This window comes from Scedosporium apiospermum, assembly GCF_000732125.1.
Source record: "Scedosporium apiospermum strain IHEM 14462 chromosome Unknown SEQ_SAPIO_0106, whole genome shotgun sequence".
In the NCBI taxonomy this organism is placed as follows: Eukaryota; Fungi; Ascomycota; class Sordariomycetes; order Microascales; family Microascaceae; genus Scedosporium; species Scedosporium apiospermum.
Window position 1 is genome coordinate 58,488 of NW_015971807.1, and position 13,945 is coordinate 72,432.

At 51.8% G+C, this 13,945-nt stretch overlaps 2 protein-coding genes across 2 annotated transcripts; both read left to right on the forward strand.

The window, feature by feature from the left end:
• Nucleotides 1-86: 86 nt before the first annotated feature.
• On the forward strand, nucleotides 87-2,602 carry SAPIO_CDS6646 (Pre-mRNA-splicing factor ATP-dependent RNA helicase PRP43; the record flags this gene model as incomplete). Its single annotated transcript, XM_016788695.1, has 3 exons — nucleotides 87-424; nucleotides 509-2,378; nucleotides 2,483-2,602. The coding sequence occupies 3 exons, from the start codon at nucleotides 87-89 to the stop codon at nucleotides 2,600-2,602; spliced, it is 2,328 nt and encodes a 775-aa protein (XP_016641639.1).
• A 6,091-nt stretch (nucleotides 2,603-8,693) lies between these two features.
• SAPIO_CDS6647 (uncharacterized protein) lies at nucleotides 8,694-8,964 on the forward strand (the record flags this gene model as incomplete). The annotated part of the gene is made up of 2 exons (XM_016788696.1): nucleotides 8,694-8,810; nucleotides 8,866-8,964. 2 exons carry the CDS (start codon nucleotides 8,694-8,696, stop codon nucleotides 8,962-8,964), a joined length of 216 nt encoding a protein of 71 aa, XP_016641640.1.
• Between the last annotated feature and the right edge of the window lie 4,981 nt (nucleotides 8,965-13,945).

Sequence of the window (13,945 nt, forward strand, 5' to 3'; positions counted from 1 at the left end):
AATCAGCTCTGATTCAGACGTCTTGTTTTTTTTTTTTTTTTCTCCCTTTTATATAAACCCCCACTCCACGTCCCCCGACTCAAACCATGGGTGACAACTCAGACACCAAAGGCACAAAACGCCGCAGCGCAGAGAGTTCCGAAGATTCGAGGAAGAAGACGAAGATGGGCGGCGTTTCGTTGAAGACCGGCGGCGAGCAGTACAATCCGTACCTTGCGCATATGGCTGCCGATGGCGCATCGAACGGCGATGGCGACGTACCCGCGAACTCGCCTTTCGCGGGCTTTAAGCGCCGCGCGACAACATCTCAGCAGGCGGAGAAGGTTGAGGATATGGATGTGAATCCTTTCACCAACAAGCCTCACACAACGCAGTACTTCAACATCTTGCAGACTCGACGAGACCTCCCGGTACACAAGCAGAGGTATGTTCTGTCTTTGAGGCAGTTTCTTTGGGCCATCCTCCCCCATCATGATACTCAGTTTTGTTGCTAACTCCTATCTTGCAGACAGGAATTCCTTGACAAATATCACTCCAGCCAAATCCTTGTCTTTGTTGGAGAGACGGGTTCCGGAAAGACAACCCAAATTCCTCAATATGTCGTCTACGACGAGTTGCCCCAGCTCAACAAGAAGCTCATCGCTTGTACCCAGCCCCGCCGAGTCGCCGCCATGTCAGTCGCTAGCCGCGTGGCAGACGAGATGGACGTCGTGTTGGGTGAAGAGGTCGGATATAGTATTCGATTTGAGGATATGACCTCGTCGAAGACGATCCTCAAGTACATGACCGACGGTATGCTTCTACGGGAGGCTATGCACGATCACGAAATGTCGCGCTACAGCTGCATTATTCTCGATGAGGCCCACGAACGTACCCTTGCCACCGATATCCTGATGGCGCTTCTGAAGCAGATCGCGATTAGGCGTCCCGAACTGAAGATCATCATCATGTCGGCTACCCTTGATGCGCAGAAGTTTCAGAAGTATTTCCACGACGCGCCTCTTTTGGCAGTCCCTGGTCGAACGCACCCCGTGGAGATTTTCTACACCCCCGAGCCTGAGCGGGACTACGTCGAGGCGGCCATCCGAACGGTTTTGCAGATTCACGGATCCGAGCCTGATGGCGATATCCTTCTGTTCCTGACTGGTGAGGAGGAGATCGAGGACGCTTGCCGAAAGATTTCGATCGAGGCAGACGAGATGATTCGCGAAATGGGTTGTGGTCCTCTCGCCGTCTATCCTCTGTACGGTTCCCTACCCCCCTACCAACAGCAGAAAATTTTCGACAAACCTCCGCCTCCCCTCCGCAAAGGCGGAAGGCCTGGTCGCAAATGCATCGTGGCTACCAACATCGCCGAAACCAGTTTGACCATTGACGGTATCGTCTATGTTGTGGATCCCGGATTCAGCAAGCAGAAGATTTACAACCCACGCAGCCGCGTCGAATCCCTCCTCGTTTCTCCCATCTCAAAGGCCTCAGCGCAGCAGCGCGCTGGTCGTGCCGGTCGTACCAAGCCTGGCAAGTGCTTCCGGTTATACACGGAAGCCGCTTTCAAGAAGGAGCTCATTGAGCAGACATATCCCGAGATTCTCCGATCCAACCTGGCTAACACGGTCCTCGAGCTCAAGAAACTTGGTGTCGATGATCTAGTGCACTTTGACCTCATGGACCCTCCTGCCCCCGAAACCATGATGCGTGCGCTAGAAGAGCTGAACTACTTGGCATGCCTTGATGACGAGGGTGAGCTCACCACCCTTGGCAGCATGGCTTCTGAGTTCCCTCTTGATCCCGCGCTCGCGGTCATGCTTATCTCATCACCCGAGTTTTACTGCTCCAACGAGATTCTCTCGATCACGTCGCTCCTTTCCGTGCCCCAGATCTTCATGAGACCGGCGAACAACCGAAAGCGTGCCGACGACATGAAGGCCCTATTTGCCCACCGCGACGGAGACCACTTGACGCTCCTCAACGCATACCACGCCTTCAAGGGTCAAGCAAACAACCCCGAGGCCGATGTGAAGAAGTGGTGCCACGAGCATTTCCTTTCGTACCGTCATCTTTCCAGCGCCGACAATGTGCGCACGCAGCTCAAGCGTATCATGGAGATCCAAAACCTGGAGTTGGTATCCACGGACTTTGGTGACCCCGACTATTACACCAACATCCGCCGTTGCCTCCTCACGGGCTTTTTCATGCAAGTGGCGATGCGGAATCCTGCCGCGAAGGTATACTGCACGATTAAGGACAACCAGGTCGTGCGGCTCCATCCTTCGACCGTGCTCAAGATGGACCCCGATTGGGTCGTCTACCATGAGTTTGTCCTGACGTCACAGCAGTACATTCGCACCTGCACCTACATCAAGCCAGAATGGCTACTTGTGAGTTTAGCCCCTTCTGATCGTCCCTATCCCTCCCCCCCCCCCTTGTCCTCACCCCCCCTCATTCGTGTCCTGCCGGGACTAACGCGCACATCATTTCACAGGAAATTGCCCCTGTCTATTATGACATAGACACCTTCGAGCCCGGCGAGGTTCGTTCAGCGCTTATGCGAGTGGTCGCCAGGAGGAAGCGTCGGGAGGAAATTGCCCGCAACCCTCGTTAGTAACTACAGGTTGGCGTTTTTTGGCGTGGCGGGTTAAAAAAGGAGTTTATCAAGCGTTACTGTCATGGGAGGAATCTATCTGAACCTCGGATTGGGTCATCTGGGCGATGAGAGAAGAGAGAAGAGAAGAGAGAGCATTCGATTCCTCTCCAAGACTGCTATTAGAGATAGATTTTGTTTTCCCCCTCTGTTTTTAGAAGGCTAGTATCGCATGGAAGTAATAAAATAGAACATGAGGAAAAGACGGTCCGGCTCGCCAAGGGGGTTGTAAGATGTCAGTGATGCGCTCCCTCACGCCCATCATTCCACCACGTGTATCGTTTAACACAGTCACATGAAGCTATCTCGTAGGAACTACGAGAATCCTTCGTACGACGTAGTGGGACGAGAGATTGATCAATGGAAGTTCGTCATAGCCGAGCAGATAGTTCATTGAAGCATGCACGGTGTTACAGGCACCGGAGCCCCGTCCACGTTGACCAAAACGACAAATAATCATCCATCACCATATACTATTCCTTCGGAGCCGAACTTGAATTGCGGTTCCGCAGTCTTGCATAGAGGCGACTAGGCTGTTATTGGACAAGAACGGTTTTTGTTCTGATTATTTTTGTCATTCTCTTTTTTTTTTTCGCCTCTGTCGATCGACACTGCTCATGCCTGTTCCTAGGCTACACTATGGAAAACCCACGGACAAGCCAAGACCGAGGCGTCCCGCCACGAGTCACTGACACGAGCTAGAAGGAGGTCTGCGTAGGAGTATAGTGTATTATACTGCGGTTTTAGACATCAATTGATCCTTCTCAAGTGCCGAAACGACTACGAACTCGTGGATATGTGACGGCTTCGGACTCTCTGCTGTGGGAATGAAAGGGACGGGGCTGAGCCCTAACAAGTGAGGCTATTATCATTTCTTTACACTTTCAATGCTCCGAGTCAACCCGGCAGCTAAAGTTGGAACTCCGATTCCATGAAAGACATTCTAGATCGAGATACACGCATGGGGGAAGGCAATCTTGATTAAGAATATGACAGGTCACGGCCAAGGAGCCACCCTCTCGATCTGAAGTCTGAGTATTTTGAGCGCATCGTTCTCTGGCGGCGATAGGTTAGCATTCAGATCCCTGTGATGCCGAGGAAGGAAGGTACTTGGTAAGGAGATATCGATTGGAACTCAAGGGCAAACTTCCAAGGCGAACTCAACTACTTCGTCCGAAGTAAGCAATATGCTAAAAGTCTTGAAGGATCAAAATCAAGGACCTATCGCTCCGGATGGAACCTTGGCAGCATATACACGAAACGGAACTGCCCGTCGATACGATCGTATGATGCGTTGCATTCTGACCACAGCAAAAAAGGCCGTTTTCAATGTCGTCCAGTCTCTCGGTGCTGCGTCACCTAGGATTATGTGCATTCTTCGAGAAGAGGCAACTTAGCAGAGTGACTAAGAGGTAAGCAGTATAGTGCGAGGGGTATGTATGAAAAAAAAAGAAGGACCCCTAATCTGTGCCAGGGTTTCTTGAGGGAAGACGTCGTTGTCGGCGCATGCGCATTGCCTATTTTGGCGGGACGCAGTAAAGAGTGCGTGGTGCCGCTACCTTGGCCCTCTCATATTAAACACGATTTCCCCACCCAATACCGGCGATGCCTGCCTTTTGATGACACGGTCTCTCGAGGGACGCAATCTATGAGGTAAAAACTAAAACCTTGCTAGCTTGCTCTCATCCACATGTCTTGATTCTAACGATGGAACCAGGCCTCGGCGCAACATCAGACGGGCGCTAGCAACGACGAGGTGTACTCCGTATGTACGTGAGCCTTGAAGTTGAAAAGTCAGAGGAAAGAGCGAGTAAGCAAATTGGGTCTCGAGTGCAGCATGAAGGCATACCGGGAAGGGACTCGGGACAAGAAAGGTCTAGGACACGAGCGATGACGTACATCGGATCTTTTTGATTCCTCGCCCCGGAAGGCGCGGCCGCTGCGTATTGGAAGGAATCGGGGCTTCGAACAAGGAAGAACAAGGAAGGGCGTAGCCAAGAAACCGGCTTGGGGTGTAGACAACTTGGCAGGAAAGCCAGTTGAGGTGGTCAATCGTAGGCCCCATCTCTTGTCTTACATCTCGCGCCTCACCCATCAGCAGCTATCGCAGCTGACTCGACGGCTCCCCTGTTCTGAGGGCAGGAGCCTCGCTGCTTCGGAAGACTTCCCCAGATTAAAATCCATGCTGTGGCACACACACACACACACACACAATATAACCTAATACACAGTTAGAGGAAGTGGCAACTGGCGGGAGGCAATGGAACCACTTCCCCGGCCGCTGACAGACGCACTCCTGCTTCATCAAGCAGACGGGAAGTTGCACACCTTGTAGGTACCATATAATGCCAAGAAAACATCTAATCCAAATATAGAAGGGTTGAGTCTTGATTAAACCCGGTTCAGGTATCTAGGGATCAATGTAATCAATCTCTGTGTCGGAGACCTTGCCTCCCCGCGGAATGGAAATGGACACGGGAGAAAAGAAAGAGAGTCGCATGCCCCAGAACTAATAAGCGCCCTAGCCAGCCAGCCTGGTAGCCAATGTTGCCAGTCACGAGACTTTGGGTGACCATCTGTTGTGGAGGACAGGGAAAGGCGAAGGTGAAAAGGAGTGAATCTTATAACCAGGAATGACCTCTTCTCAATGTGACTACCAGTGCGGATCGTTCTGCCTACGGAGCACAATTGTAAGAGGCACCTTCACAAAGCTCAGGACCTTGACTCCAAGTTATTTCATTGACGAGTGGAACCTGTTTAATCTGCCTAATGCTGCGGGCGAGAAATCGGAGGATATGCCTCCTGGAATCATAGGCCGGACGGATATACAGATACGGAATACAGAAAAGACAGGTCCTCTGCATTAAATGCGGGAGGAGAAAGAGCCGCCCACTTCGCTTTTGATCCACCCCCAAGTCCGTTGATCCGTGCTTGAGGGCACATGATACAATTAGTAAAAAAAAGCGACATTGAGCCACCTGTGCATTTGATGAAAAGTGAGGGAGGTACGATGCAGAGATTTACTCGGGTCTAAGTGTCCTTCCTTCCTCCAACGAAACCCCGTCGTGGTCATGGGCGGGGAGGACACTGGAGAGGGCAGGAAAGACCCACCCCTCACGGCCTGCTCCGGTCCGATTCGGCAAGTGTTGGGACTGGTTAGATAGAATGGCAGGCGCATGGTGGAAGAGCAGAATAATAGGTCAGCGGGAATATGTGGTGGAGGGAAACGCGTCAATATTGACGTCGATATCTCGATGTTTCGTCTACGCCAGTCGATTCGAGCGTCATACATGCACAATCAACTACCCTCTCATACGTCTCACGGATGCAGTCATATCGATAGTCCAAAACGTCTGTCAAATGTCCTCTCGAGCTCCACCAGGCTTCCAATGGATCTTCCCGTGCTAAAACGGATGCAATGCATGCCACTATTCTATAACGACACTAGAGGAGCGTCCGAGATGCACTTGATCGAGACCTGGCCCGATTTTCCTCCTTAGTACCTCGCTACCTACACTACGAAGTCTGCTGCAGTGTGGTAATCTCAGCACTTGGATTTGCCCCATCCAGTCTTAGTTTGAGTCGATCCTCGACTTGGATGGCCCGTCTTCCCGCCGCTATAGGTCGTCAACCGAGACTTGACCCGTCAATTCGAAGACTCAAATCAGCCTTATTGGGGACTAAGCGAGACTCCAGGCTTTGCCTGCCGTGGGTCTGGCCTGGCCTGGCCTGGCCACGGCCGTGCCCGACCGACCCCATTTGAAGCTTGGCTGCTGGAACATCGAACATCGAATTTCGAAGTTGCCTTTCGCCCCGCGTCTCCCGGAATCACGCATTTTGCGCTGGTGCTGTCGGCGTCGGGTTGCATCGTCACCCGTCGTCACCCATCACCCGCCACCTGTTCCATTGTCGGGGGGGCCTTTTCAGCAAATGAACGACGTGTGAAAGGTACGAGGATACCAACAACGCCGAGGTGCTGATTGTTGATTATCAATATGCCTGATTTTCGCTTTCAACACTCGATCAAAACAGTAACTGTACATATACGAGGCCAGGCTTTCTCGGCAGAGGGTGTGTGCGTGTGGTGGATGGGGATGTGGATGTGTGAGACTCCATGCCGTTTCCAGGTTCTTCTCCCAGGCAAAATCGTCGATGCTCTCTTCCTTCAACACGACGCGCACCTCTCTTATTGCGGCGAATTTCCCGGCGATCGTTCAGCTGGAGTTTTGTCCTACTCCCGGAGGTATTTTTGAATAAACTTTGTTGATCGATTCAAATTCGCCGTATGGTGCATTTCCACGATGGAAAAAGCAATGTCTCGACAACCCTCTCGTTCTCGAAACAGCTCTGTGGCGTGTGTGGGGGAGGAAAAGTGGGTAAAATGGAAGACCCATGATATGCAACGGCTCACAGGCGAGACTGCCTGCTGCGTAAGACCTTGCCATTTTCATTCCCTTTCCGTCTTCTGCCACATTATTTTCTCTCTCTTCTCTTCTGACAAGCTGCTGCATGCGACCCTCCAAGTTGACCCTCCTAGTCTAGTCCCCTTTTGAAAGTGCCAAAGTACAAGTATGATGCGAAAGCAGTCAGTTTCCAATAGGAGTTCCCGCGGCCTACACTGCACTACACTACCTCCTACGCAAAAGAGGAAAGTTGAGCAAAGCAGAAGAAGCACGTTACCGCACTAGGACGGAGGACCACTTTTCTAAGTCGAAAACATGAGTCGCCGTCCGCACTACTCCGTACTTGTATCTCGTCTTGTTTTCCCTGGTCGTAAAGGCTGTTTAATATTGTTTTCTCCATCCCATCCCGTCAAAAACTGCACACGACCTCCCCCAAGCCGAAAGAACACGGAAATTACGGGGCCGCGTCGATACCGTCTTGCAAGCCGCATACCCATGGATGTGGCTAGGGAGAGCCGGTCGGGGGCCCTTCTGCCGAGAGTTAACGCATTGGACATCCTCGCTCAAGTTTCGAAGGGTCCAGTCCGGACCCGGCCTAGGTCGTCGGTGCTTTGGTGCATCTCGGGTCCTCTCTCGATGCAACCGCGGGTCTATAATAGTAGCATTGGGAGCAGTTTTGCCAATGAGAGAGATCCAACGTCCCTTTGTCCATCGTATCCGTTACAACTTGCTTCCAAGCCCTAAAAAACACAGCATTGGGCGATAATATTGCTCATCCCCATGTGGCCTGTTATACAAACGGCCTAACACCACTTTTCCCTCGTCCGGTCCAAGTCTTGGGCCTATCTTGGACCTCACTACGCGCACCCGTCCGCCTCCAACGCCATGGGTGGGCGGTGGCTAGCTGTAACAAATCCCTTATGTACGGACGCAAGGCGTGCCTCGCGTCTGCATCGGGATTTAACCTCACCCCACTCATGTCCTTGTCGAGGAGCAGATGTGGACCACGCCCGGACTTTATTCCTTTGAAGGAGGCATGGGCTTCTTCTTCTTGCTCCGATCTACTTCTGCCGCTGCTGCTGGCTCGCTTGCTGACCACCCAACCAACAAGAAGAAAGGCGATAGGTCCTCGGATGTAGATATGTATTCCGAATATATATAACTCCCAAGTGGAACCCGAGCTCTCGTGTCATGTCATGATGCCATTTCTCTATCTTCTCCCTTGTCATCTCATCCTGTCCTCGGAATCCTTCCATCCTTCTCGTCTTATCATTTTTCTTCTTCTTTACACGTTATATCGCCTTCGCCGCTGATTTTCCAAATCTGTAACCGAAGCCAATTCCGTTACCACGGCCCTGGGCTTTCTGGCTTATATACGTATATATACAACTCCCTCCTCCATCCTCCTTGGGGCTCGTGACCCCCATTAGCCTCATATCTTCTCTCTCTTTCCACGATTCACCCATCACGAACCGGCTTTCGGGATCTCCCTGCTTTCCACAAGCAGTTAAAACCGCTTCACTGCCAGCGGGTAGTGGCCTTTATCATTTCGATTGATCTACTTCGCCTCTGTATCAACTAGCTTGTTTTATAACTCTACCAACTTCGTATATCTTAATTTCCCTTTTCTCTTCCTCACCTTTTACACTATGGCTACTAGCCTGAGTACCGGCGGCGGTTTCTACAAGTACAGGTGCAAGTACTTTTATACCAAGTCTTGCCAGAACTGGGTCTACGTCAATGGCGAAGCTTGCATGCAATGTCTTGTAAGTCCTGTGCCTTTGTCCCCCACCACTCTAACTCTCTTTTGCTCCTTCCTAGCAGCACCATGGCAAGAGGATTCTAGAAGAAGACCATGAAGCTAATCCGTTCCGTAGGCTGACGGCTGTGATGCCCATGAGCATGAAGACGATGACGTAGCGTCCCACTCAGAGGACATGTACGTCCGTTTTCAGGAAACCGACGAAGCTCACCGACGTGGGTCGATTCCCTAGGTGTTTGGCGTTTAATCGAAAAGAAAAGGAGGGGAAATGGTTTTCTTCTTTCTTCTTTTTTCCTCTTTTGGGTCTGTCCGTGTCGCAAGACGTGGATAGCCTGCGGACACTTTCGGACATGAAATGGCGCCCTAGAGATTGTCTTTTTTTCTTTCTTTCTTCTTCTTTTCTCTCTTAATACGGGGACGGGAGTTTATGCTTGAGCGACCTACCGCAGTCGATGCGGAACGGTTTTAGTAATGACCAAATTGTCAAGGAAACGAGGTAATATTGGAACAACCCGGATGGGAGTGGAAATTCGGGAGGGGGACGAAAACAAGAGCCGCGGCAGACACTCACGGGTTTCCGCGGATGAGGCTCGCGCGAGGTTGACCTATTTGCAAGTCGGAAACGAGACCACAGACGTGAAAAAACATACGACGGCGGCCTGCCGGGAAACGAAAATGGACGATTTGAGGGGAAAAGAGAACAGATCTGGATCCCGACTAATAATAGCTAACGCAAGCCAACGAATGCTGGGTCGGGGTGGGGGTCCGGTGCGGAGATGATGAGTGCTTGTTTTGACGATGGGGTCTGTGTTTTAATTCGCAATCTGGTGCTCGTGTTGAGCTCAGTGAACTAAATCTTCGGTAATTTGCACACCAAGGGAGTTCTTGGCTTGGACATTAGGGTAGCGATCTTCTATTTTTCTCGGTTTCTTTCTATTTTTCATCACGTAGCTAGCATCTCTTCCTTCTTTAATTAACTTGACGACTATTTCATGACCTTGAGAAAAACGTGCCCGACGGTGTACTTCGTATAAGAGACCCCGGAGCATGACAGAAGCTGAATTGAACCAAGGCTTTGACATATTCGTGGCGTGTCCCGCACACTTCTATAGTTAGCATCTTAGGAAGCGAAGCGCCCCAACGGCTTCTGCAACCTCGACGGCCCCAAACCTCAGGGGGCCCCCTGGTACGTCGTACGAAGGAAGAGACTGGCTCTGCTCAGGTGCATGCCCGAAGGTGGTTTGGCAGTTTTGACAGCGTAACATTGCAGGAAAACAAGGATAAACGAGGGACTGTTGGTTATAGATCGCACTGATCTCTTTTTCCCTTCACGGTAATAAGGCTTTTTTTCCCTCCTTCGAGGTGGTTTTGCCCTTCGGCTAAAAAACCCTCGAACAGACTGTCGGGGCACAAAGCCGAGTTTCCCCGGAACACGCCCCCTTCCCATGGTTGGCGGAGATTACCCAACGAAGAGGGCCTCGATAATAGATGTGATAGATCATTCTCGACTAACACAGAATCACATCATGGCTCACCTTCCATGCGCCGCACTAGATCCACGTGAGACGAGTTGTGGGGTGCAGTGACAGGACCGGGGGGGCAGTGACAGGACACAGGACGGTGGGGGGGAGGCAAGAGCTGGGCATGGATGGGCCTATTGCACCAGCCTTGGAGCAATGAAGTCAGTGACATCATGCAGAACTTGCAGAGCCAGAGACAGGGGGGGACGTCATCACCACCTCGGTGTGCGGTGTGGCTATCTAACCGAGCTTTCCGATAAGATGCTTGACAGGTGAGCAGGAGGAGCAGGCGCAGGGAATAACGCCGAGAAGCAAGGGTCTAGACCAGTCAAGTGGAGGAGCTGTGAGGGTTGCACCATCCGTCGCGATCTTAGCGAGACCAACCATCGTCCACAGCCAGCTCACCGGGCTCAGTTGATCGACGGTGACTTCAGCTGAATGGCGTCGGCCGTCACATCACATTTTTAAGCTTCTCGCTTATTTCCTTGCTAATCGTAAAATGGGCGTTTCGTAGATCTGGCTGGCGCAGTTAAGCCACGTGCAACGCTAAGGTCTAAACTGTAGGTGTGTTAGCGCGTTCACATTTTCGATAAACTTGCAGGAAGGGAAATAGACTTATCCCCAAAACAGATGGAGGGTCGCGCCCTCGCCATTTCTGGAGAGGGCGCGACCAGGACTACCAACCTCATGGCCTGTCCTTGTCCAACAAAAGAGGCTGTGCCAAAAAAAAAAGAAAAAGAAAAAGGAGGGAGCCCTAAAACTTGAATGGTCCCGGTTGCCCACACCCATTCAGAAAGACTAGCAGATGAACCATCCACGAGTCCCAGCGAAGCACCAAGCTTCAAAACACCAACCGTTCGTTGGGTTCCGGAACCGCTTCAGTCGCTCATCCGGCCACGACCTTCCTCCTGAATACGAGGCCGAAATCAAGCCAGTCCGGAGAACCCAAGTAGCAGTTTTGCTCGAGACCGGTTCGATGATGCCATCAATGAGCCAGAGACGTCATCGCCCCACGCCAACCCTAATCCCACAGCATAAACGCAGGTACCAAAGCAGAATCTAGTAGGACCGACGAAAGCCTTCTCCGTATGTACGCAGTGCCAACGAAAGACGTGTTCTTGTTTCCTCTCCGTCGAAGGTCGTTGATAAGGCCAGACGGAGGGCTGGTTCCGCACGGACAAAAACGCCCAACAAAACCCGTGCTATCATCTCTTGTCTCGCTTATTTGTGGGTCCGATAAAGAGGGAAATTTGCCCAAAAGGGCGGAGATTTGGCGTCCCCCTACATCATGGGACTAGGCAACCATGACTTGGAAGTTAATGCGCTGGCCAGACCACATGGCAAAACATGACACGCCGTAACAACTGTCACGGCGAGGCCTAGAGCGCAGTCATCCGAGTTGGGAGGTCCACGTCGAGAATGCGCGTCCACCGTTAATGGCTTCCGGGTTTGTGTCAGAAGATGCAGGGTACGGAGGGCCTCGCACAGGCTGTGTAGTGGCAGAAAGCCACAAATCAGGGTTGAAAGATGTCATTTCTGTATGTAGCTGAGGGTGCCTCGCTCACAAGGCTTGATTGAAAGACCAAGTGATTCGGGCGAGGCAACCCACGCAAAGGCGATTGAAATGAACGGAAGTCCTGACCGTGTGTAGCCGAGCCGTGCCCTACCCATTCTCTTCAACCGCACACCAAACGCCACAAGTGTAGGCAGGAGGATCCCGACCTATGGGGCAAGTTTAGACCTCGGAAGGATACGCATTCGTCGACATTTCCCAGACCAGTCGAGACTACCCGCTTCTCTAGAACGGTCTCTTGGTGGCCTACGTCAAACTCCAGCGGAACAGACCTGTTGAGCGACCTCAGACCAGAGGCTCTTACCCGCTTTTGACTCAAAGACCTGCCCTTTCACACACCAGAAAGCCGGTGACTGGATTGTTTCTCTACCGCTGGTCCTTCCTCCAGACGCCCGAATCCACGGGACCACTTTTCAGCGGCGGCGCGGTAGGGTGGCCTAGGTGAAATAAACAGCAGCTTCGAACAGACGAGGAGCGCAAGACTTTGAGCGAACCAAGGTACGCTATTAGGGTTAAGTTCCGAAACACATTCCCTCATTAGACCGTGCCAAGCTTGTTTCCAAGCATGACGCGGCACCAGCAATACTTGATACCGCAGACAAAGAGGTCCCGATCCAGGCTCTAGGGCGGCGTATTGACAGGGTCCCAGCCTTTTTGAGAGGCCCACGATGGACATTCCCCTTTCGGGGAAAACATGAGTCGGAGAACTGTGGGGGAGGCGTCGTGCGTGGAAATGTGCGAGGCGTGTCGCGAAAGGGCTTTCGTGTCGGTCGGTTCGAATTTGCTTAGCCATCTGTTTAGGCTGTATGAGAGGAAATTAGAGCGATGGTGAGGCTCAGGCAAAGACTCCCAAGCACCGATCGAGGGCTGCGGTTTCGATCATGGATTGACGCCTGTGCGTTGGTAGAGGTAGAAGGAAGTTGGTGTGACCAAAAGCAACAGAGGAACCGCGTTTATATTTTGCTGGGCTTATGGAAACCGACGCGCTATCACGTGATGAACACCGCAAACTTGGAATTTCCCTTGAAGCGTGTCCGGCGTGTGGGGGCGTGTCACGAGATTGTACGCGCACTAGATTAAGATCAGCGGGCAGCCTCGGTTGAACAGTGCACCTCATTAAACACATAAATCTTCAGCAACTCAAGCAAATGAGGCCATACATGAATATTAATCTGCAGCAATCTCCATAATTCATCTGCAGAAAATCTGCACAGGGGTTATGAGGTCATACTCGACCCAGATCCAAGCGCAATCTACGAAGGTATGCAGATAGGACCTTGGGGAGGCGATATTCGTCAATTGATGGATGCGCCTCGCTCTCCAGCTTAAGAGCGGTCGCTTCCTCGGCTCCGCATTTCTGAATTTCTGGGGGAGAACTGGGGACGAATCAACAGAGGCGCAATTCGAAATGTCCAACCTGGGAATCTCTCACAGAATTGCCAGCTGTCCACTTATTAACTCCAGACGGAGTGTTTGAACTATGAATTAGTGCAACTGCGCTACTTGGCGCCCCAGATTCACATGGGAAAAAAATTCACAAAAATGACCGTAGTGGTTGTCGGGACGGAGACGGGGTCTCAGAAGGGGCTCTTATCTCCGCGTAGTGCGCCATTAGTGTGCTTCATCCGCATAACCTCCACTAAAAAAAAAAGCCCGTAGGGGCCGTAGTGCAGCCCAACGTTCGACCTCGTGCTGTTTTCTCGTCTCCTCAGCCGCACCAACGCAAACACATGCCTCGGCTTGGTGGGCGCCTTCTCCGGATTCCCTCCAGCGACCCATTACACTAAATACCCAAACGGGTGCTGGCATCTCCTTGTCGTGACACCTTCTCTTCTCGCCCCCATTTGTCGCCTCCCCTCTCCTTTTCCTTCCCGTCTCCAAGACTTTTACCCCAGATTCTGCGCAAGGTGTGTATGCTACCCCCGGTGGCGCGCCCCCTGTTGACAAATTTCTGCAAACCGGACAGCTTGTTGAACCGGTTCAGACTAACAAACGTTCGAAGGTATTATAGGTTCTCCCGGAATAGTCGACACGATTGTTTTCTTA